General features: G+C 42.4%; 2 protein-coding genes across 3 annotated transcripts in view; one reads left to right on the forward strand and one right to left on the reverse strand.

Annotated features, from left to right (window-relative positions):
• Positions 1-326: 326 nt before the first annotated feature.
• c17h15orf39 (chromosome 17 C15orf39 homolog) overlaps positions 327-26,079 on the forward strand; it is a 209,825-nt gene continuing 184,072 nt past the window's right edge. Inside the window, exon 1 of the mRNA XM_052466098.1 lies at positions 327-794. The gene's annotated coding sequence lies outside the window, so the exon portion shown is untranslated. The remainder of the gene's footprint in view (positions 795-26,079) is intronic.
• slc24a1 (solute carrier family 24 member 1) overlaps positions 9,734-26,079 on the reverse strand; it is a 63,793-nt gene continuing 47,447 nt past the window's right edge. For both annotated transcript variants that reach the window (XM_052466100.1, XM_052466099.1), the window contains 5 exons: positions 22,417-22,511; positions 21,901-22,176; positions 14,956-15,045; positions 12,791-12,957; positions 9,734-9,989 (listed from right to left, as the gene is read on the reverse strand). In XM_052466100.1, the coding sequence (XP_052322060.1) occupies positions 9,740-9,989; positions 12,791-12,957; positions 14,956-15,045; positions 21,901-22,176; positions 22,417-22,511 (878 nt within the window). In that variant the 3' untranslated portion in view covers positions 9,734-9,739. The remainder of the gene's footprint in view (positions 9,990-12,790; positions 12,958-14,955; positions 15,046-21,900; positions 22,177-22,416; positions 22,512-26,079) is intronic.

A 26,079-nucleotide genomic window follows, 5' to 3' on the forward strand; every position in this document is an offset into this window, starting at 1 on the left:
ACAGTTTGTTTTGTGTGTTTTTTTCTTCTCAGTGTGTATTAAAGAGAGCACCATGACAGATTAGGTGGAAGTAGTAGGGCAACTAAGTAAATAAATGAGAGAAACTGGTGATTAAGTGAAATGTTTTTGTTTCATAGAAGAAGGTGGATAGGATTTTAAGTAAGACTTTGAAATAGGTTTCAACAATATTATGAAAATACAATTAATTAAGTACATTGAATGACTGTAAAGGAATTGAGTAAGAATGGGAGAACGTCATAGCTGAAATAATTTCTGTAAGAAAAGAGGAAGGATAACTGAACTCTTAGAACACGAAGCCTGTAGACTACTGGACGAATGAAAAATAATGACATGATACGCGACAATTAGTTGAAGGAGATTTTAAAAGTATGAAGGTTGACATGAAATGCGCTACTCTCAAACTACTCTGGAAGTGGAACGCGCAAAACGAGATAATAATGTCGAGAGTATGAGTTTGCCTAAAATATAATTATTTGGTCTACACCGTTGCATGATGAGCGAGGAAGAGGACTGGTAAAACGAATACATGGAAAAGAAGAAACAGCACTGGGCCGGCAGGGGAAGTATCCGGAAGAGAAATTGATTTTTTGATTATTAACGAGACGAGGACGTGAAGCTGAAAGCTGAAGACAGATATCTTACTAACTAGGCTTGCGTGTAGAGTTCCATTTTACAATCAATTGGATTGATTAAGTGAAGTTTAGGAAACGCAAAAAGCGTGTGGGTGCTGTGACCATTCTTCCCAAAGTTCCTGACTGAAATAAATGACAAAGGTATGTAGAAAATTAGCATTAACCACCTGGTGTAGTAATGATGGGAGAATTATTTATGGTTTAAATTAGCGGGATATAGTTGTTTAAGGTTGCTTTACATTATATTTATTTTGATGATTGTTTTGTAAGGGAGATGTACTGCTTGAAAAATATTTTCAAATATTGTTTTTTGTAAGACAATTAGAGTTGAAGTATGTGAAATTTGTTTAAGGGGTATTAATACAATTATTGTTGTATCTCAGTAGACTCTTTTTAGACCTTCCTAAATTTGATAAGATCTACAATTGCTGTAGACTGAAGTTTTACAAAAACTATAACTAAGCTACTGACTGAAGGAGTTGATTTCCAACAATACCATTTTCTGTCTGCCTGCTAGTTGTAGCAGTATTGTAACCGCGATCCTTTGCTTCACAGCACTACTGGTAAAGACTTTAGAATTCTAAGTTTTAACCTCTTGAGTGTAGGGGGCAGTATTTTGATGTTTGGATGAAAAACATACCCATATTAAACTGCCTATTTCTCAGGCCCAGAATCTAGAATATGCATATAATTGTCAGATTAGGATAGAAAACACTACAAGATGTGAAAAGATCTTCTTGATGTAACTGATTCCTGGTTTTCAAGTGAGTTGACACGTGTAGTAAGAATAACACACCCCTGAGGGGCCCTAATGTTGAGGATCAGTGTGGTAGATGTGTTGTTTGCCTACCCTTACCACCTGGGCGCGGCCTGTCAGGAAGTCCAGGATCCAGTTGCAGAGGGAGGTGTTTAGTCCCAGGGTCCTTAGCTTTGTGATGAGCTTCGTGGGCGCTATGGTGTTCCTTAGTCCCCTCCTGTACTCTCTGTTCACCCACGACTGCGTGGCCAAACACTACTCCAACACCATCATTAGATGTCAATGATAAATCACATCATCCATTACTCTGATATTTTTGAGTCATACTGAGGACAGTTATTATAGGAAACTAAAACTGAAACTCATCTTGAAAAAACTATGTAGTAAACTGAAATAAAATAATTAACAAACCTGTTTGAAAAATTTAAACTATACTGAAACTATTATCTTTGAATCCAAAGCTAACCAAATTAAATAAAAATCATCATGAATTATGTTAAGTTTTAGATTTTCTTAAAATTACAGCCAAACATTTTTTTGGGGTTTCAAGCTTCTGAATCTGGCGGATTTTAATTTAAAGGTAGACCCATCAAGATGGTGTTGCAATGAACTGCACCACAGATATTGGCTGTGTTCCACTGCTTAGACATTGCCAGATCTTGCAACACCTGGATAGGTATTTTACATATCAGCTAATTGCATCATTATGTTATATCAATCTGTCAGTCGATGACACAGTTGATGACGTGGCACACAACCATTGGTTGATGCATGCAACTTCTAAGCAGGGGAACGTGACCTATATTATGATGTAAACTCAGCAAAAAAAGAAACACCCTCTCACTGTCAACTGCGTTTATTTTCAGCAAACTTAACATGCGTAAATATATGTATGAACATAACAAGATTCAACAACTGAGATATAAACTGAACAAGTTGCACAGACATGTGACTAACAGAAATGGAACAATGTGTCCCTGAACAAAGGGGGTTCAAAATCAAAAATAACAGTCAGTATCTTGTGTAGCCACCAGCTGCATTAAGTACTGCAGTGCATCTCCTCCTCATGGACTACACCAGATTTGCCAGTTCTTGCTGTGAGATGTTACCCTACTCTTCCACCAAGGCACCTGCAAGCTCCCAGATATTTCTGGGGGGAATGGCCCTAGCCCTCACCCTCCGATCCAACAGGTCCCAGACATGCTCAATGGGATTGAGATCTAGGCTCTTCGCTGGCCATGGCAGAACACTGACATTCCTGTCTTGCAGGAAATCACACACAGAACGAGCAGTATGGCTGAGGGCATTGTCATGCTGGAGGGTCATGTCAGGATGAGCCTGCAGGAAGGGTACCACATGAGGGAGGAGGATTTCTTCCCTGTAACGCACAGCGTTGAGATTACCTGCAATGACAACAAGCTCGGTCCGATGATACTGTGACACCTCCACCTCCAAATCGATCCCGCCCCAGAGTACAGGCCTCGGTGTAACGCTCATTCCTTCGACGATAAACGCAAATCCGACCATCACCTCTGGTGAGACAAAACCACGACTCGTCATTGAAGAGCACTTTTTGCCAGTCCTGTCTGGTCCAGCGACGGTGGGTTTGTGCCTTTTGGTGTTTTTCATAGTCAGTAGAAAGGACTCTTTAGTGTCCTAAGTTTTCATAGCGGTTAGTGTCTTAACGACCATTCCACACATGCATGTTCATGAATTGTTTATGGTTTATTGAACAAGCCTGGGAAACAGTGTTTAAACCCTTTACAATGAAGATATTTGGATTTTTACAAATTATCTTTGAAAGACAGGGTCCTGAAAAAGGGATGTTTCTTTTTTTCCTGCGTTTATTTGTATTTATTATGGATCCCCATTAGCCAAGGCAGCAACTACTCTATGGTTAGCTGATATATTAAACACCTGTCCAGGTGATGCAAGATCTGGCAGAAGAATGCAGTGTCTGAGCAGAGGCATGCGCCCATTGAGATGAGCACCATGCAAGACCTTAATAGACCAAAAAGCTAAATGACTGCTTGCTCCACGCATGTCTAAACTTAATTAGACCAAACAGCTCATTTCTGGTTATATTAATTTTGACAATAATTTAGTGGTAAACCTCCCACCCCCACATACGCTACTTTCTGTTCCTAACTGTAACAAAGACGCTGTGAGTGGAGAAGCAGGCGAAACGTTTAATAAAACAACAAACATAGAACCAGACAACATAACAGTAGCTTCATCTCACAGCATCATACTGCCTGGGGACCTAAGGGAGTGACGGATAAAGGGGAGGTAATGGAGGTCCATGGTGACATGTAGGTGCACGTAATGATGGACCCCAGGACCGGTGGTTCGTAAACCGGCAACGTCGAACTCCAGAGGGGAGTAGACGTGACACTAACATTAAAACTGAAACTAAATAACATGAAAACGAAATAGAAATGTTTGTATAAAACTAAATATAAAATAGGAAATCGGATCTGAATACAAATGTAAATAACCTTGATACTGAGTGAGAACAGTAGCTTTTCACTGTACATCTATTATTCAACTGCCTTGTTGTCTACTTGGGCTTTTATCACGTTAATTAAAGCAATAAAGTAATTGTTGGTAATAATATTATATTATTAATAAAAGAAATAATACAACTCGTTTCACTACTCGCACTTCTTTATACTTAGGTCAGCATTTCTGAAAGTCAAAACCAGACATTTTTAAGTGATTGAAATTCGGCAACATCTCAATTGACATTGTGTTGACTGTGTTGCCAGTCAGAGAGATAGTCATAATCCACCAACAACTCAATGTAGACATTGCTACAGCTTTTAGAAATCAAATGTTTGGGATATTTCGATGATGCATTCAAAGGCCCATCGAGCCAGACAGAGACGGGCCCATCGAGCCAGACAGAGACGGGCCCATCGAGCCAGACAGAGACGGGCCCATCGAGCCAGACAGAGACGGGCCCATCGAGCCAGACAGAGACGGGCCCATCGAGCCAGACAGAGACGGGCCCATCGAGCCAGACAGAGACGGGCCCATCGAGCCAGACAGAGACGGGCCCATCGAGCCAGACAGAGACGGGCCCATCGAGCCAGACAGAGACGGGCCCATCGAGCCAGACAGAGACGGGCCCATCGAGCCAGACAGAGACGGGCCCATCGAGCCAGACAGAGACGGGCCCATCGAGCCAGACAGAGACGGGCCCATCGAGCCAGACAGAGACGGGCCCATCGAGCCAGACAGAGACGGGCCCATCGAGCCAGACAGAGACGGGCCCATCGAGCCAGACAGAGACGGGCCCATCGAGCCAGACAGAGACGGCCCATCGAGCCAGACAGAGACGGGCCCATCGAGCCAGACAGAGACGGGCCCATCGAGCCAGACAGAGACGGGCCCATCGAGCCAGACAGAGACGGGCCCATCGAGCCAGACAGAGACGGGCCCATCGAGCCAGACAGAGACGGGCCCATCGAGCCAGACAGAGACGGGCCCATCGAGCCAGACAGAGACGGGCCCATCGAGCCAGACAGAGACGGGCCCATCGAGCCAGACAGAGACGGGCCCATCGAGCCAGACAGAGACGGGCCCATCGAGCCAGACAGAGACGGGCCCATCGAGCCAGACAGAGACGGGCCCATCGAGCCAGACAGAGACGGGCCCATCGAGCCAGACAGAGACGGGCCCATCGAGCCAGACAGAGACGGGCCCATCGAGCCAGACAGAGACGGGCCCATCGAGCCAGACAGAGACGGGCCCATCGAGCCAGACAGAGACGGGCCCATCGAGCCAGACAGAGACGGGCCCATCGAGCCAGACAGAGACGGGCCCATCGAGCCAGACAGAGACGGGCCCATCGAGCCAGACAGAGACGGGCCCATCGAGCCAGACAGAGACGGGCCCATCGAGCCAGACAGAGACGGGCCCATCGAGCCAGACAGAGACGGGGCTGTTAAGTGCGACCAGTTTGGTGGCATATGAAATATTTTGTAGTAGTTTTAGTTTTAAAACCAGTAGTTTTATTTTGGGAGCGACTAGGAAAAGAATCTCCCAGATAATAATTGTAATGATCAGGCTTCTCTGTACCATAGTTAGAGAGAACAAAGTGAGAACAGATTAGTTAGCGTCATGGTTATATCATTACCACAGCGAAAACGGCCTGCGAGAGAATGTCACACGTGTTTCCCTAAAAGCTGTCTGAGTTAAAACATCTTCTACTGTACAATAAAGTGAATAGCTTAATGTGTTGTTATGGTTCTGGATGGCCAGACAGCTAGCTACAATGACAAGTAGCTGCCATGTGTTGTTATGGTTCTGGATGGCCAGACAGCGAGCTACAATGACAACAAGCTGCTATGTGTTGTTATGGTTCTGGATGGCCAGACAGCTAGCTACAATGACAACAAGCTGCTATGTGGTATGGTTCTGATGGCCAGACAGCTAGCTACAATGACAACAAGCTGCTATGTGTTGTTATGGTTCTGGATGGCCAGACAGCTAGCTACAATGACAAGTAGCTGCCATGTGTTGTTATGGTTCTGGATGGCCAGACAGCGAGCTACAATGACAACAAGCTGCTATGTGTTATGGTTCTGATGGCCAGACAGCTAGCTACAATGACAACAAGCTGCTATGTGTTGTTATGTTTCTGGATGGCCAGACAGCTAGCTACAATGACAACAAGCTGCTATGTGTTATGGTTCTGATGGCCAGACAGCTAGCTACAATGACAACAAGCTGCTATGTGTTGTTATGGTTCTGATGGCCAGACAGCTAGCTACAATGACGAGAAGCTGCTATGTGTTGTTATGGTTCTGGATGGCCAGACAGCTAGCTACAATGACAACAAGCTGCTATGTGTTGTTATGGTTCTGGATGGTCAGACAGCTAGCTACAATGACAACAAGCTGCTATGTGTTGTTATGGTTCTGGATGGCCAGACAGCTAGCTACAATGACAACAAGCTGCTATGTGTTGTTATGGTTCTGATGGCCAGACAGCTAGCTACAATGACAACAAGCTGCTATGTGTTGTTATGGTTCTGGATGGCCAGACAGCTAGCTACAATGACAACAAGCTGCTATGTGTTGTTATGGTTCTGATGGCCAGACAGCTAGCTACAATGACAACAAGCTGCTATGTGTTGTTATGGTTCTGGATGGCCAGACAGCTAGCTACAATGACAACAAGCTGCTATGTGTTGTTATGGTTCTGGATGGTCAGACAGCTAGCTACAATGACAACAAGCTGCTATGTGTTGTTATGGTTCTGGATGGCCAGACAGCTAGCTACAATGACAAGCTGCTATGTGTTATGGTTCTGGATGGCCAGACAGCTAGCTACAATGACAACAAGCTGCTATGTGTTGTTATGGTTCTGGATGGCCAGACAGCTAGCTACAATGACAACAAGCTGCTATGTGTTGTTATGGTTCTGGATGGCCAGACAGCTAGCTACAATGACAACAAGCTGCTATGTGTTGTTATGGTTCTGAAGGCCAGACAGCTAGCTACAATGACAACAAGCTGCTATGTGCTGTTATGGTTCTGAAGGCCAGACAGCTAGCTACAATGACAAGCTGCTATGTGTTGTTATGGTTCTGGATGGCCAGACAGCTAGCTACAATGACAACAAGCTTGCTATGTGCTGTTATGGTTCTGAAGGCCAGACAGCTAGCTACAATGACAAGCTGCTATGTGTTGTTATGGTTCTGGATGGCCAGACAGCGAGCTACAATGACGAGAAGCTGCTATGTGTTGTTATGGTTCTGAAGGCCAGACAGCTAGCTACAATGACAACAAGCTGCTATGTGTTGTTATGGTTCTGATGGCCAGACAGCTAGCTACAATGACAACAAGCTGCCATGTGCTGTTATGGTTCTGGATGGTCAGACAGCTAGCTACAATGACAACAAGCTGCTATGTGTTGTTATGGTTCTGGATGGCCAGACAGCTAGCTACAATGACAACAAGCTGCTATGTGTTGTTATGGTTCTGGATGGCCAGACAGCTAGCTACAATGACAACAAGCTGCTATGTGTTGTTATGGTTCTGGATGGCCAGACAGCTAGCTACAATGACAACAAGCTGCTATGTGTTGTTATGGTTCTGGATGGCCAGACAGCTAGCTACAATGACAACAAGCTGCTATGTGTTGTTATGGTTCTGATGGCCAGACAGCTAGCTACAATGACAAGCTGCTATGTGTTGTTATGGTTCTGGATGGCCAGACAGCTAGCTACAATGACAACAAGCTGCTATGTGTTGTTATGGTTCTGGATGGCCAGACAGCTAGCTACAATGACAACAAGCTGCTATGTGTTGTTATGGTTCTGAAGGCCAGACAGCTAGCTACAATGACAACAAGCTGCTATGTGTTGTTATGGTTCTGAAGGCCAGACAGCTAGCTACAATGACAAGCTGCTATGTGTTGTTATGGTTCTGAAGGCCAGACAGCTAGCTACAATGACAAGCTGCTATGTGTTGTTATGGTTCTGAAGGTCAGACAGCTAGCTACAATGACAACAAGCTGCTATGTGTTGTTATGGTTCTGATGGCCAGACAGCTAGCTACAATGACAACAAGCTGCTATGTGTTGTTATGGTTCTGGATGGCCAGACAGCTAGCTACAATGACAACAAGCTGCTATGTGTTGTTATGGTTCTGAAGGCCAGACAGCTAGCTACAATGACGAGAAGCTGCCACGTGGCGAATAGTAAGTGACTCGTTCAGCTAGTTTGATCTTGTTTTGAGGTGTTTTCTAATAGAGGTGTCTATTGTAATATGGCTCAAATTTGCTAGGTAGCTAGCTTCATTTATGTTTTCAATAAACATTGGAGACTAAATATTGTTAACATGTTGTCAACAATCTAAGTCAACCCAGTCTGTTTTGCCCCATATTTGGGCATGTGTCGGTTTTGTTGCGAAACAACCAATTTGTCTATAGCGGATCGCAGGGACCACATTTTACATTCTGAAATTATGTTTTGGGCCATTCTAAAACTACTTGTGCGTCGTTAACCACTTGTTTATACTTCGTTCAGTCATGTTACCTCATTGGCTAGCTAGCTAACAACCTGGTAACTTCACCAGTATATCCGAACATCTGGGGACACAGAAAGAAAGGAAGGGGATATCTTCTTCAGGAGGTCAATGATCACAGCAATGAATGAATGACAGATCTCTTGCATGTTGTCATCACAAACCTGAAGTGTTTAAAGGGACAGTGTACAATTTCCAATTCAATGTATCTCAATAGGAAAATCGTGCTTTTACACAATGCAGAAACCTAATATTTGAAAAATAACTTTTTGTAATGTCAATGACGGGTATTAATATCAACACTTTAGCTTTTATAATAAACACATTTCTTTACCGTGTTACATATTAGTTTCTAGGACACAACACATGCTTTAAAAGTATAATTCATAAAAGCCTAATATAGGCTGTATCTCTGAATGAAACACATCCTGTTTTCTGGTGCTTCTAACTTTCATCTGGTGCTCCTAACGTTTTAAAGTTGGGAGCACCAGTGCTACCAATGAAAAATGTTGAAGGGATACTTCTGGATGTTGGCAAAGAAGCACTTTATGTACTTCCCCAGAGTCAAATGAACTCATGGATACCATCTGTATGTCTCTGCATCCAACATGAAGAAAATTAGAGGTAGTTCCGTGAGCCAATGCTAACTAGTGTTAGCGCAATGACTGGAAGCCTATGGTATCTACTCGCAAATGCTAGTTAGTGACTTTCTTTAAACTGAAGTATCTATTTAATTTGGAACCATGCCTGTAGACTCATCTGGTCAGACACCATGCTGGACAAAAGAGAGGCCTCACATAATCAGTCTCAGATGGAAACAGAGCATATAATGACTTGATCCTCCAGCAGGTGTGTGTATGTTTCTGTGTGTGTGTGTGTGTGTGTGTGTGTGTGTGTGTGTGTGTGTGTGTGTGTGTGTGTGTGTGTGTCTGTGTGTGTGTGTGTATGCATTTGTGTGTGTGCGTGTACGTTTGGATGTGTGTGTGCGTTTGTGTGTGTGCACTCAATGTTTATTAGGAAATTGTACTAATTATCTCATGTTATGAAGCAAACTATTTTGTGGAGGTGTCACCGGCTGAAGCGGTATTTGACAAATTGTCAAATAAATTCCATCAATGATAACTCTGTCCTCTAGCAGAACACTCAGCACCAGGAAGACAATAGTGTCAGATGGACAGATGACAACTCTGTCCTCTAGCAGAACACTCAGCACCAGGAAGACAATAGTGTCAGATGGACAGATGATAACTCTGTCCTCTAGCAGAACACTCAGCACCAGGAAGACAATAGTGTCAGATGGACACAGGACAGATGATAACTCTGTCCTCTAGCAGAACACTCAGCACCAGGAAGACAAAATAGAGAAGGAACATGGTAGATCCCAGCATCTTGTTCATCCTCCACTTACACACAGCAATACTGATGATGACGAAGAGGAGCATGAGGAAGAGCAACACAATGGCACAGAACAGACCGTTGGAGCTGACGGGCACCGGAGCAAAACCATGGAACGACGACCACAATAACCACGGGACTGGCAGGCTGGGGGTGGGGGTGGGGGGGGGAGAAATATATTATTACCTTGTACAGATAGGTCGACAAATTTGAATCAATTGGACTCATAACCCCTTTTTTCCATAGTCCTTTAAGCCTCTTTCTCAGAGCCTGAACCAGTTACAGGATGTTAGCCCATAGTTCTGGGGACTAGTGAACTACATCTAGGAATGTGAATACATTTTGGAGTAGCTTGGTGGTAGTTGAACTGAATTCAAATGTTGGTAGTATTTTCAGTAGTTAACAGCTGTTTTACCATGTTGTGGTGTAGCTAACTACTTGAACTACACACTACTGTTTTACCATGTAGCGGTGTAGCTAACTACTGGAATGACACACTACTATTTTACCATGTAGCGGTGTGGCTAACTACTGGAACTACACACTACTATTTTACCATGTAGCGGTGTAGCTAACTACTGGAACGACACACTACTGTTTTACCATGTAGCGGTGTAGCTAACTACTGGAACTACACACTACTGTTTTACCATGTAGCGGTGTAGCTAACTACTGGAACTACACACTACTGTTTTACCATGTAGCGGTGTAGCTAACTACTGGAACGACACACTACTGTTTTACCATGTAGCTGTGTAGCTAACTACTGGAACTGCATACTACTGTTATTTACAAAAATAAAATATGGGTGAACTAAGCAATAATTATTTTTCTTTTTCTGCAACAGACCTTCCTACTTCTCACTTAAAACATAGTTTTTGTGTTTAATAGGCAAAATTACACATTTGGTTAACATCTGAATCCAGAGCAGTGGCGTCATGCCCTTAGGGGGCACATGCTCCCTCAAATAGGGCAGCCGGTAGCCTAGCGGTTAGCGTGTTGGGCCAGGAACTGAAAGGTTTGTCTGGAATACCCTAGCCGACAATGTGAACACTATGTGGATGTGCCCTTGATCAAGGCACTTGAGCATAATTGCATTGGATAAGAGCATTGACTAAAATGTAATTTGACCTGTTTTTGTGTTAATTTTCTTTTTTCTTCTCTGTAATAACACTAACCACATAGCAATTTTATGAAGTTGGCTTTAGCTTGATAGGTTCCCAACCTCATAAGTAGCTACCAAGAAGCCATTTCATGTTATCAATCAAGTTAGACTAGCTATCTTGTCTAACCATCTCAACTGCCAATCCTGCTGGAATGGTTCATAGACTTTAGAAAGCGGGTCAATAACTACATGTACTGAATAAGGTGAATGCACCAATTTGTAAGTCGCTCTGGATAAGAGCGTCTGCTAAATGACTTAAATGTAAATGAATAAGACTCACATTCCTTTCAATCTTTTACCCAGATATTAGCAGTTTAGTTTCTTTATATAAAAAAAAAAGAACCACCAGTCAGGAAGATACAGACAGCTCATGAGGTATGCTTAGATATGCATAAAAATATATATTTAGTAAAAATAGTATGAAGCATGATTATGGCTCCAGATTGCAGGGAAAATCCCCAGCTCGAGAGTAATCTGTTCTTGCCCTTTGTAGTCTGACATTCCAGATTGAGATATGGTAATTTATAACTAAGTAGTTTGGGATGTAGGGAACTAGCTTTTAAAATGAATTTGAGTTAAGTAAACTTGATTTTTCTTAAAGGTAGCTTTAGTGTAGTTTAACATCCTTCAGAGTGAAGGTGATGCTTTAGTGTAGTTTAACATCCTTCAGAGTGAAGGTGATGCTTTAGTGTAGTTTAACATCCTTCAGAGTGAAGGTGATGCTTTAGTGTAGTTTAACATCCTTCAGTGTGAAGGTGATGCTTTAGTGTAGTTTAACATCCTTCAGAGTGAAGGTGATGCTTTAGTGTAGTTTAACATCCTTCAGTGTGAAGGTGATGCTTTAGTGTAGTTTAACATCCTTCAGAGTGAAGGTGATGCTTTAGTGTTATTTAACATCCTTCAGAGTGAAGGTGATGCTTTAGTGTAGTTTAACATCCTTCAGAGTGAAGGTGATGCTTTAGTGTAGTTTAACATCCTTCAGAGTGAAGGTGATGCTTTAGTGTTATTTAACATCCTTCAGTGTGAAGGTGATGCTTTAGTGTAGTTTAACATCCTTCAGTGTGAAGGTGATGCTTTAGTGTAGTTTAACATCCTTCAGAGTGAAGGTGATGCTTTAGTGTAGTTTAACATCCTTCAGAGTGAAGGTGATGCTTTAGTGTAGTTTAACATCCTTCAGAGTGAAGGTGATGCTTTAGTGTAGTTTAACATCCTTCAGTGTGAAGGTGATGCTTTAGTGTAGTTTAACATCCTTCAGAGTGAAGGTGATGCTTTAGTGTAGTTTAACATCCTTCAGTGTGAAGGTGATGCTTTAGTGTAGTTTAACATCCTTCCGAGTGAAGGTGATGCTTTAGTGTTATTTAACATCCTTCAGTGTGAAGGTGATGCTTTAGTGTAGTTTAACATCCTTCAGTGTGAAGGTGATGCTTTAGTGTAGTTTAACATCCTTCAGAGTGAAGGTGATGCTTTAGTGTAGTTTAACATCCTTCAGAGTGAAGGTGATGCTTTAGTGTAGTTTAACATCCTTCAGAGTGAAGGTGATGCTTTAGTGTAGTTTAACATCCTTCAGAGTGAAGATGATGCTTTAGTGTAGTTTAACATCCTTCAGAGTGAAGGTGATGCTTTAGTGTAGTTTAACATCCTTCAGAGTGATGGTGATGCTTTAGTGTAGTTTAACATCCTTCAGTGTGAAGGTGATGCTTTAGTGTAGTTTAACATCCTTCAGAGTGAAGGTGATGCTTTAGTGTAGTTTAACATCCTTCAGTGTGAAGGTGATGGCACTCACCCCATGGTGATGTCGAAGATGTTGGAGCCCACAGAACTGGACACAGCCATATCCCCCAGTCCTTTACGGGCCACAATAACACTAGTGATGAGGTCAGGGATGGACGTTCCTGCAGCCAGGATGGTCAGGCCCATGATCTCCTCTGAGATGCCTATGGTCTCTCCCACCTGACAGAAACAGGGTGTTGTGTTTGGTTCTAATAGGAACAGTTTGTTATATTTGACTCAGTAGTGGTAGTGAGAGGAACACTGGGTGTTGGTTCTAATAGGAACAGTTTGTTATATTTGACTCAGTAGTGGTAGTGAGAGTAACACTGGGTGTTGGTTCTAATAGTGTTTGACTCAGTAGTTGTAGTGAGAGTAACACTGGGTGTTGGTTCTAATAGTGTTATATTTGACTCAGTAGTGGTAGTGAGAGTAACACTGGGTGTTGGTTCTAATAGTGTTATATTTGACTCAGTAGTTGTAGTGAGAGTAACACTGGGTGTTGGTTCTAATAGTGTTATATTTGACTCAGTAGTGGTAGTGAGAGTAACACTGGGTGTTGGTTCTAATAGTTTGTTCTATTTGACTCAGTAGTGGTAGTGAGAGTAACACTGGGTGTTGGTTCTAATAGTTTGTTCTATTTGACTCAGTAGTGGTAGTGAGAGTAACACTGGGTGTTGGTTCTAATAGTGTTTGACTCAGTAGTTGTAGTGAGAGTAACACAAGGAGTTGGTTCTAATAGTGTTATATTTGACTCAGTAGCGGTAGTGAGAGTAACACTGGGTGTTGGTTCTAATAGTGTTTGACTCAGTAGTGGTAGTGAGAGTAACACTGGGTGTTGGTTCTAATAGTGTTATATTTGACTCAGTAGCGGTAGTGAGAGTAACACTGGGTGTTGGTTCTAATAGTGTTTGACTCAGTAGTTGTAGTGAGAGTAACACAGGGTGTTGGTTCTAATAGTGTTATATTTGACTCAGTAGTGGTAGTGAGAGGAACACTGGGTGTTGGTTCTAATAGTGTTATATTTGACTCAGTAGTGGTAGTGAGAGGAACACTGGGTGTTGGTTCTAATAGTGTTATATTTGACTCAGTAGTGGTAGTGAGAGTAACACTGGGTGTTGGTTCTAATAGTTTGTTATATTTGACTCAGTAGTGGTAGTGAGAGTAACACTGGGTGTTGGTTCTAATAGTTTGTTCTATTTGACTCAGTAGTGGTAGTGAGAGTAACACTGGGTGTTGGTTCTAATAGTGTTATATTTGACTCAGTAGCGGTAGTGAGAGTAACACTGGGTGTTGGTTCTAATAGTGTTATATTTGACTCAGTAGTGGTAGTGAGAGTAACACTGGGTGTTGGTTCTAATAGTGTTATATTTGACTCAGTAGCGGTAGTGAGAGTAACACTGGGTGTTGGTTCTAATAGTGTTATATTTGACTCAGTAGTGGTAGTGAGAGGAACACTGGGTGTTGGTTCTAATAGTGTTATATTTGACTCAGTAGTGGTAGTGAGAGGAACACTGGGTGTTGGTTCTAATAGTGTTATATTTGACTCAGTAGCGGTAGTGAGAGTAACACTGGGTGTTGGTTCTAATAGTGTTATATTTGACTCAGTAGTGGTAGTGAGAGGAACACTGGGTGTTGGTTCTAATAGTGTTATATTTGACTCAGTAGCGGTAGTGAGAGGAACACTGGGTGTTGGTTCTAATAGTGTTTGACTCAGTAGTGGTAGTGAGAGTAACACTGGGTGTTGGTTCTAATAGTTTGTTCTATTTGACTCAGTAGTGGTAGTGAGAGGAACACTGGGTGTTGGTTCTAATAGTTTGTTCTATTTGACTCAGTAGTGGTAGTGAGAGTAACACTGGGTGTTGGTTCTAATAGTTTGTTCTATTTGACTCAGTAGTGGTAGTGAGAGTAACACTGGGTGTTGGTTCTAATAGTGTTATATTTGACTCAGTAGTGGTAGTGAGAGTAACACTGGGTGTTGGTTCTAATAGTGTTATATTTGACTCAGTAGCGGTAGTGAGAGTAACACTGGGTGTTGGTTCTAATAGTTTGTTCTATTTGACTCAGTAGCGGTAGTGCCAAAAGGAAGACTACCTCTTCTACCAGCCTTCTTTAATTATTCTACTATTATTGTTCATTAGACTCATACAAAAGCCTGGGGATGCAGTTAGTATAACTTACCTGATGTGCCCACCACACCATGAGGTAGGAGAAGACGGCGATCCATAGGATAGATCCCAGGAAGGTGATCACAAAAAACCTCTTATATATCTGCAGAACAGATAGAGAAAAACAATGTCTTCTGTCACTGCCTAGCTGAGGTATACTTCCACCATACAGTTTGATAGACTCAGGGACAGTAAATGACAACATCAAATACAGGCAAGGATTATAAGAATTTCAGTAAGTCACTTCCATCAGTTCTATCAGTTCCACTAGTTCCATCAGTTCCACTAGTTCTATCAGTTCCACTAGTTCCATCAGGTCCACTAGTTCTATCAGTTCCACTAGTTCTATCAGTTCTATGAGTTCTACCAGTTCCACTAGTTCCACCAGTTCTATCAGGTCCATTAGTTCTACCAGTTCCACTAGTTCCACCAGTTCTACCAGTTCCACTAGTTCCACCAGTTCTACCAGTTCCACTAGTTCCACTAGTTCCATCAGTTCCACTAGTTATATCAGTTCCACTAGTTATATCAGTTCCACTAGTTATATCAGTTCCACTAGTTATATCAGTTCCATTAGTTCTACCAGTTCCACTAGTTCCACCAGTTCTACCAGTTCCACTAGTTCCACCAGTTCTACCAGTTCCACTAGTTCTATCAGGTCCACTAGTTATATCAGTTCTACCAATATAATAATAATAATATATGCCATTTAGCTGACGCTTTTATCCAAAGCGACTTACAGTCATGTGTGCATACATTCTACGTATGGGTGGTCCCGGGAATCGAACCCACTATCCTGGCGTTACAAGCGCCATGCTCTACCAACTGAGCCACAGAAGGACCATACTAGTTCCATCAGTTCCACTAGTTCCATCAGTTCCACTAGTTCCATCAGTTCCACTAGTTATATCAGTTCCACTAGTTATATCAGTTCCACTAGTTATATCAGTTCCACTAGTTATATCAGGTCCACTAGTTCCATCAGTTCCACTAGTTCTATCAGTTCCACTAGTTATATCAGGTCCACTAGTTATATCAGGTCCACTAGTTCTATCAGGTCCACTAGTTATATCAGGTCCATTAGTTCCATTAGTTCCATCAGGTCCACTAGCTCTATCAGTTCCATCAGGTCCACTAGTTCTATCAGGTCCACTAGTTCTATCAGGTCCACTAGTTCTATCAGGTCCACTAGTTCTATCAGGTCCACTAGTTCAGTTCTATCAGGTCCACTAGTTATATCAGGTCCATCAGGTCCACTAGTTCCATCAGTTCCATCAGTTCCACTAGTTCTATCAGTTCTCAGGTCCACTAGTTATCAATTCCACTGGTTCTATCAGTTATATCAGGTCCACTAGTTCTATTAGTTCCATCAATTCTACTAGCTCTATCAGTTCCACTAGTTCCACTAGTTCCACCAGTTCTACCAGTTCCACTAGTTCCATCAGTTCCACTAGTTATATCAGGTCCACTAGTTATATCAGTTCCACTAGTTCCATCAGTTCCACTAGTTATATCAGTTCCACTAGTTCTATCAGTTCTCAGGTCCACTAGTTATCAATTCCACTGGTTCTATCAGTTATATCAGGTCCACTAGTTCTATTAGTTCCATCAATTCTACTAGCTCTATCAGTTCCATCAGTTCTATCAGTTCCACCAGTTCCACTAGTTCCACCAGTTCCATCAGTTCTATCAGTTCCACTAGTTCCACTAGTTCCACCAGTTCTATCAGGTCCATTAGTTCCACCAGTTCTACCAGTTCCACTAGTTCCATCAGTTCTATCAGTTCCACTAGTTATATCAGGTCCACTAGTTCCATCAGTTCCACTAGTTCCATCAGTTCTACCAGTTCCACTAGTTCCACTAGTTCCACTAGTTCCACCAGTTCCACCAGTTCTATCAGTTCCATCAGTTCCACTAGTTCCATCAGTTCCACTAGTTCCATCAGTTCCACTAGTTATATCAGGTCCACTAGTTATATCAGGTCCACTAGTTCCATCAGTTCCACTAGTTATATCAGGTCCACTAGTTCCATCAGTTCCACTAGTTATATCAGGTCCACTAGTTATATCAGTTCCACTAGTTATATCAGGTCCACTAGCTCTATCAGTTCCACTAGTTATATCAGGTCCACTAGTTATATCAGGTCCACTAGTTATATCAGGTCCATCAGTTCCATTAGTCCCATCAGTTCCACTAGTTATATCAGTTCCACTAGTTCCATCAGTTCCACTAGTTATATCAGTTCCATCAGGTCCACTAGTTATATCAGTTCCACTAGTTATATCAGGTCCATCAGTTCCACTAGTTCCATCAGTTCCACTAGCTCTATCAGTTCTATCAGGTCCACTAGTTATATCAGTTCCACTAGTTATATCAGGTCCATCAGTTCCATTAGTCCCATCAGTTCCACTAGTTATATCAGGTCCATTAGCTCTATCAGTTCCATCAGGTCCACTAGTTCCATCAGTTCCACTAGTTCTATCAGGTCCACTAGTTATATCAGGTCCACTAGTTCTATCAGGTCCACTAGTTCAGTTCTATCAGGTCCACTAGTTATATCAGGTCCACTAGTTATATCAGGTCCACTAGTTATATCAATTCCACTAGTTATATCAATTCCACTAGTTATATCAATTCCACTAGTTCCATCAGTTCCACTAGTTCCATCAGTTCCACTAGTTCCATCAGTTCCACTAGTTATATCAGTTCCATCAGGTCCACTAGTTATATCAGTTCCACTAGTTATATCAGGTCCATCAGTTCCACTAGTTCCATCAGTTCCACTAGTTATATCAGGTCCAATAGCTCTATCAGTTCCATCAGGTCCACTAGTTATATCAGTTCCACTAGTTATATCAGGTCCATCAGTTCCACTAGTTCCATCAGTTCCACTAGTTATATCAGTTCCATCAGGTCCACTAGTTATATCAGTTCCACTAGTTCCATCAGTTCCACTAGTTATATCAGGTCCACTAGTTATATCAGGTCCACTAGTTATATCAGGTCCACTAGTTATATCAGTTCCACTAGTTCTATCAGGTCCACTAGCTCTATCAGTTCCATCAGGTCCACTAGTTATATCAGGTCCACTAGTTATATCAGTTCCACTAGTTATATCAGGTCCACTAGTTATATCAAGTCCACTAGTTATATCAGGTCCACTAGTTATATCAGTTCCACTAGTTCTATCAGTTCCATCAGTTCCACTAGCTCTATCAGTTCCATCAGTACCACTAGTTCTATCAGTTCCACTAGTTCTATCAGTTCCACTAGTTCTATCAGGTCCATTAGTTCTACCAGTTCCACCAGTTCTACCAGTTCCACTAGTTCCACTAGTTCTATCAGGTCCACTAGTTATATCAGTTCTACCAGTTCTATCAGGTCCACTAGTTATATCAGTTCCACTAGTTATATCAGGTCCACTAGTTATATCAGGTCCACTAGTTATATCAGTTCCACTAGTTATATCAGGTCCATCAGTTCCACTAGTTCCATCAGGTCCACTAGTTCCATCAGTTCCACTAGTTCCATCAGTTCCACTAGTTATATCAGTTCCACTAGTTCTATCAGTTCCACTAGTTATATCAGTTCCACTAGTTATATCAGTACCACTAGTTCTATCAGGTCCACTAGTTATATCAGTTCCACTAGTTATATCAGTACCACTAGTTATATCAGTTCCACTAGTTATATCAGTTCCACTAGTTATATCAGTACCACTAGTTCTATCAGGTCCACTAGTTATATCAGTTCCACTAGTTATATCAGGTCCACTAGTTATATCAGTTCCACTAGTTATATCAGGTCCAATAGCTCTATCAGTTCCATCAGTTCCACTAGCTCTATCAGTACCACTAGCTCTATCAGTACCACTAGCTCTATCAGTACCACTAGTTATATCAGGTCCACTAGTTATATCAGTTCCACTAGTTCTTTCAGTTCCACTAGTTCTTTCAGTTCCACTAGTTCTTTCAGTTCCACTAGTTCTTTCAGTTCTATCAGTTCCTTCAGTTCTTTCAGTTCCACTAGTTCTTTCAGTTCTATCAGTTCCTTCAGTTCTTTCAGTTCCACTAGTTCTTTCAGTTCCATCAGTTCCATCAGTTCCACTAGTTCCATCAGGTCCACTAGTTCCATCAGTTCCACTAGTTCTTTCAGTTCTATCAGTTCCTTCAGTTCCTTCAGTTCCACTAGTTCCTTCAGTTCCACTAGTTCCTTCAGTTCCTTCAGTTCCACTAGTTATATCAGTTCCACTAGTTATATCAGTTCCACTAGTTATATCAATTCCACTAGTTATATCAATTCCACTAGTTCTATCAGTTCCACTAGTTATATCAGTTCCACTAGTTATATCAATTCCACTAGCTCTATCAGTTCCACTAGTTCCATCAGTTCCACTAGTTCTTTCAGTTCCACTAGTTCTTTCAGTTCTACTAGTTCCTTCAGTTCCTTCAGTTCCACTAGTTCTATCAGTTCCACTAGTTATTTCAGTTCCACTAGTTATATCAATTCCACTAGTTATATCAATTCCACTAGTTCCATCAGTTCTATCAGTTCTATCAGTTCCACCAGTTCTATCAATTCCACTAGTTCCATCAGTTCCACTAGTTCCATCAGTTCCACTAGTTCTATCAGGTCCACTAGTTATATCAGCAGCCTAGTGGTTAGAGCGTTGGACTAGTAACCGGAAGGTTGCGAGTTCAAACCCCGAGCTGACAAGGTACAAATCTGTCGTTCTGCCCCTGAACAGGCAGTTAACCCACTGTTCCCAGGCCGTCATTGAAAATAAGAATATGTTCTTAACTGACTTGCCTGGTTAAATAAAGGTAAAATTAAAAATTAAAATTAAATATCAGTTCCACTAGTTATATCAATTCCCTAGCTCTATCAGTTCCACTAGTTCTATCAGTTCCACTAGTTCCTTCAGTTCCTTCAGTTCCACTAGTTCTTTCAGTTCCACTCGTTCTTTCAGTTCTATCAGGTCCACCAGTTCCATCAGTTCTATTAGTTCCACCAGTTCTCAGTTCCATCGGTTCCACTGGTTCCGTCAGTTCCACCAGTTCCGTCAGTTCCATCAGTTCCATCAGTTGTGTAATTTCCACTAGTTCTATCAGTTCTCAGTTCCACTGGTTCCATCAGTCCTATCTGTCCTATCAGTTCCACCAGTTTCTTCAGTTCCACTGGTTCCATCAGTCCTATCTGTCCTATCAGTTCTCAGTTCCACTGGTTCTATCTGTCCTATCAGTTCTCAGTTCCACTGGTTCCATCAGTCCTATCAGTTCTCAGTTCCACTGGTTCTATCTGTCCTATCAGTTCTCAGTTCCACTGGTTCCATCAGTCCTATCTGTCCTATCAGTTCTCAGTTCTATCAGTTCTCAGTTCCACTGGTTCCATCAGTCCTATCTGTCCTATCAGTTCTCAGTTCCACTGGTTCCATCTGTCCTATCAGTTCTCAGTTCCACTGGTTCCATCAGTCCTATCTGTCCTATCAGTTCTCAGTTCCATCAGTCCTATCTGTCCTATCAGTTCTCAGTTCCACTGGTTCCATCAGTCCTATCTGTCCTATCAGTTCTCAGTTCCACTGGTTCCATCAGTCCTATCTGTCCTATCAGTTCCAATAGTTCTATCAGTTCTCAGTTCCACTGGTTCCATCAGTCCTATCTGTCCTATCAGTTCCACCAGTTTCTTCAGTTCCACTGGTTCCATCAGTCCTATCTGTCCTATCAGTTCTCAGTTCCACTGGTTCCATCAGTCCTATCTGTCCTATCAGTTCTCAGTTCCACTGGTTCCCTCAGTCCTATCTGTCCTATCAGTTCTCAGTTCCACTGGTTCCATCAGTCCTATCTGTCCTATCAGTTCCCACTGGTTCCATCAGTCCTATCAGTTCTCAGTTCCACTGGTTCCATCAGTCCTATCTGTCCTATCAGTTCTCAGTTCCACTGGTTCCATCAGTCCTATCTGTCCTATCAGTTCTCAGTTCCACTGGTTCCATCAGTCCTATCTGTCCTATCAGTTCCATCAGTCCTATCTGTCCTATCAGTTCTCAGTTCCACTGGTTCTATCTGTCCTATCAGTTCTCAGTTCCACTGGTTCCATCAGTCCTATCAGTTCTCAGTTCCACTGGTTCCATCAGTCCTATCAGTTCTCAGTTCCACTGGTTCCATCAGTCCTATCTGTCCTATCAGTTCTCAGTTCCACTGGTTCCATCAGTCCTATCTGTCCTATCAGTTCCAATAGTTCTATCAGTTCTCAGTTCCACTGGTTCCATCAGTCCTATCTGTCCTATCAGTTCCACCAGTTTCTTCAGTTCCACTGGTTCCATCAGTCCTATCTGTCCTATCAGTTCTCAGTTCCACTGGTTCCATCAGTCCTATCTGTCCTATCAGTTCTCAGTTCCACTGGTTCCATCAGTCCTATCTGTCCTATCAGTTCTCAGTTCCACTGGTTCCATCAGTCCTATCTGTCCTATCAGTTCCCACTGGTTCCATCAGTCCTATCAGTTCTCAGTTCCACTGGTTCCATCAGTCCTATCAGTTCTCAGTTCCACTGGTTCCATCAGTCCTATCTGTCCTATCAGTTCTCAGTTCCACTGGTTCCATCAGTCCTATCTGTCCTATCAGTTCTCAGTTCCATCAGTCCTATCTGTCCTATCAGTTCTCAGTTCCACTGGTTCCATCAGTCCTATCAGTTCCACTAGTTCTATCAGTTATCAGTTCCATCAGTTGTGTAATTTCCACTAGTTTTATCAGTTCTATAGAACTATCAGTTCCACCAGTTTCTTCAGTTCCACTGGTTCCAATAGTACTTGAGTTGACTTGAACTTTGCTGTCCATGGTCGACTCTCATGTTTTTCCAAACTACATAAGGTGCTGTCTTACAGTGGTATTTTCTTTTTGCTGGGTATGTGTGTATTTGTGGGTATGTGTGTGTTGGTGTGTTGGTGGGTGCGTGTGGGCCTTACCGGGTTACGGACGTCGGGCACGGTGAGCCACAGAGGGAAGACTATCGGCAGGAGGAACAGATAGGTGGCCTGTTTACATCTGGTGTCCGGCCACACCAAAGACAGAGGCTTGTCATCAAGGTCATCATCTTCCTCATCTTCATCAGAACTTTCCTCATCAGAACTTTCCTCATCAGAACTTTCCTCATCAGAACTATCTTCATCACTGTCGTCATCATCATCATCATCATCATCATCCTCACTACAAGACGAACCAATTGCTGCTGATTTGTCCTCCTATAAGGAAGGAAGGAAGGGGAAGGGGGAAGGAAGGAGAGGGAGGGAGAGAGAGAGGGGGTTGGAGGGAGTGGTCAGGGGGGGAGAGATTGATGGAGAGAGGGAAGGAGATGAAGAACGAGAGAGAGGAGAAAAGAGGTGGAGGGAGAGAGAGAAGGAGAGAGAGGGAGATGTTACCTTGAGTCCCCCTAGTGATGTACTGTATGTATTGATAGGAAGTGTATTGTCATTGTCTTGTACCATCTGACCCTCTGGCTGTTCCTTCTTCGTCTCCTCCTCCTTGGCCGGGGCTGGAACTGGGGCGGCTGAGGGTGCAGGGACAGCTGGTTCTTTGTCTGGACAACAGATGGTAAAGGGGGGGGGGGGCGGTCAGAACAGCAACAGCACTATCCTATCAGTTCAACCAACTCAAACATCATATGTGGGAATTTCCATATTAAAACCCCCCTAGAGTTGATGTCTGCGACTCCGCTTGAATCTAAATAGCATAAAAATATATTATTATTATCAAAATCCATCAGTTTAAGCTAGAGAGATGTTTTTTTTAATGGGCTGTGTCTCAATCCACAGCAGCTGCTTATGTCAGCCTTCCGCATGTGAGGTGGAAAGTGACCGAGTTACAGCAACGTTTGTCAGACTATGAGACATCCCGAAAATCAGTCTTCTCAGGAAAACATCTGTAGTGTCGGAACGGTTTGGTCTATGGACGACCCTCACGACACTAGTCTGAAGGTAACCGGTTACCAGTTTAAAATATGTATGGAAGTACACTGCATTCGGAAAGCATTCAGACCCCTGGACTTTTTCCACATTTTGTTACATTACAGACATATTCTAAAATGGATTAAATCGTTTTTTTTTTTTTGTATAAAAAAATAAAGAACTGAAATATTTCATTTAGTATTCAGACCCTTTACTCAGTACTTTGTTGATGCACCTTTGGCAGCGATTACAGCCTTGAGTCTTCTCCGGTATGACGCTACAAGCTTGGCACAACTGTATTTGGGGAGTTTCTCCCATTCTTCTCTACATATCCTCTCAAGCTCTGTCAGGTTGGATGGGGAGCATCACTGTACAGCTATTTTCAGGTCTCTCCAGCGACGTTTGATCGGATTCAAGTCCCGGCTCTTGCTGGGTCCCTCAAGGACATTCAGAGACTTGTCCCGAAGCCACTCCTGCGTTGTCCTGGCTGTGTTTTTAGGTTCATTGTCCTGTTGGAAGGGGAACCTTAGTCCCAGTCTGATGTCCTGAGTTCTGTACCAGGTTTTCATCAAGGATCTCTCTGTACTTTGCGCCTTTCATCTTTCCTCAATCCTGACTAGTCTCCCAGTTCGTGCCACTTAAAAACATCCCCACAGCATAATGCTGCCACCACCATGCTTCCCCAGTAGGGATGGTGCCAGGTTTCCTCCCGACATGACGCTTGGCTTTCAGGCCAAAGAGTTCAATTTTGGTTTCATCATACCAGAGAATCTTGTTTCTCATGGTCTGAGAGTCCTTTAGGTGCCTTTTAGCAAATTCCACATTTGAGATTCTTCAAAGTAGCCACCCTTTGCATTAATGACAGCTTTGCACACTCTTGGCATTCTCTCAACCAGCTTCATGAGGAATGCTTTACCAACAGTCTTGAAAGAGTTCCCACACATGCTGACCACTTCCTGGCTGCTTTTCCTTCACTCTGCGGTCCAACTCATCCCAAACCATCTCAATTGGGTTGAGGTTGGTTGATTGTAGAGTCCGGTCATCTGATGGAGCACTCCATCACTCTCCTTGGTCAAATAGCCCTTACACAGCCTGGAGTTGTATTTTGGGTCATTGTCCTGTTGAAAAACAAATGATAGTCCCACTAAGCGCAAACCAGATGGGATGGCATATCGCTGCAGAATGCGGTTGTAGCCTTGTTGGTTAAGTGTGCTTTGAATTCTAAATAAATCAGACAGTGTCACCAGAAAAGCACCATCACACCTCCTCCTCCATGCTTCATGGTGGAAACCACACATGCAGAGATCATCCGTTCACCTACTCTGCGTCTCACAAAGACACGGCGGTTGGAACCAAAAATCTCAAATTTGGACTCCAGGCCAAAGGACAGATTCCCACTTGTCTAATGTCCATTGCTTATAATTGGTGTCCTTTAGTAGTGTTTTTTTTTTTTGTAACTAGGCCTGAAGGCCTGATTCACACAGTCTCTTCTGAACAGTTGATGTTAAGATGTGTCCATTACTTGAACTCTGTGAAGCATTTATTTGTGCTGCAATTTCTGAGTCTGGTAACTCTTATGAACTTATCCTCTACAGTTGAGGTAACTCTGGGTCTTCCTTCCCTGTGGCGGTCCTCATGAGAGCCAGTTTCATCATAGCGCTTGATGTTTTTGCGACTGCACTTGAAGAAACTTTCAAAGTTCTTAATGTTCTGCATTGATTGGCTTTCATGTCTTATAGTAATGATGGACTGTTGTTTCTCTTTGCTTATTTGAGCTGCTCTTGCCATAATATGGACTTGGTCTTTTGCCAAAGAGCGCTATCTTCTGTATACCACCCCTACCTTGTCACAACAACTGATTGGCTCAAACGCATTAAGAAGGAAATAAATTCCACAAATGGACTTTTAAGAAGGCACACCTGTTAATAAAAATGCATTCCAGGTGATTACCTCATGACGCTGGTTGAGAGAATTCCAAGAGTGTGCAAAGCTGTCATCAAGGCAAAGGGTGGCTACTTTGAAGAATCTTAAATATACTTTCATCTTTTAAAACACTTTTTGGTTACTACATGATTCAATATGTGTTATTTCATAGTTATGATGTCTTCACTATTGTTCTACAATTTAGAAAATAGTAAAAATAAAGAAAAATCCTTGAACGAGTAGGTGTGTCCAAACTGTTGACTGGTACTGTGTTTTTATTTTATATAAGGTGACCTAAAATTCTAAATGAATTAGCTAAAGGATCCTTGGTGTGACCACCTTAAAACAATTCCCTATGTTAGGTTGGTAGAACCATCCCCCCAGGCTTACAATAAAATCAAATGTTTTTTTGTGTGTCACATTCGCCAAATACGGCACTTTACAGTGAAATGCTTACTTACATGCACTTAACCAACAATGCAGTTTTAAAAAAATAAAAAAATAAAAAAGAAGAAGAAATGAAGGTAACAAATAAAGGGCAGCAGTAAAATAACAGTAGCGAGGCTATATACAGGATATTACGGTACAGAGTCAATGTGGAGACTATATACAGGGTATTACGGTACAGAGTCAATGTGGAGACTATATACAGGGTATTACGGTACAGAGTCAATGTGGAGACTATATACAGGGTATTACGGTACAGAGTCAATGTGGAGGCTATATACAGGGTTGTACGGTACAGAGTCAATGTGGAGACTATATACAGGGTATTACGGTACAGAGTCAATGTGGAGACTATATACAGGGTATTACGGTACAGAGTCAATGTGGAGGCTATATACAGGGTATTACGGTACAGAGTCAATGTGGAGACTATATACAGGGTATTACGGTACAGAGTCAATGTGGAGACTATATACAGGGTATTACGGTACAGAGTCAATGTGGAGACTATATACAGGGTATTACGGTACAGAGTCAATGTGGAGACTATATACAGGGTATTACGGTACAGAGTCAATGTGGAGGCTATATACAGGGTTTTACGGTACAGAGTCAATGTGGAGACTATATACAGGGTATTACGGTACAGAGTCAGTGTGGAGACTATATACAGGGTATTACGGTACAGAGTCAATGTGGAGGCTATATACAGGGTATTACGGTACAGTGTCAATGTGGAGGCTATATACAGGGTATTACGGTACAGAGTCAATGTGGAGACTATATACAGGGTATTACGGTACAGAGTCAATGTGGAGACTATATACAGGG

This window comes from Oncorhynchus keta, chromosome 17, assembly GCF_023373465.1.
Source record: "Oncorhynchus keta strain PuntledgeMale-10-30-2019 chromosome 17, Oket_V2, whole genome shotgun sequence".
Taxonomy (NCBI): Eukaryota; Metazoa; Chordata; class Actinopteri; order Salmoniformes; family Salmonidae; genus Oncorhynchus; species Oncorhynchus keta.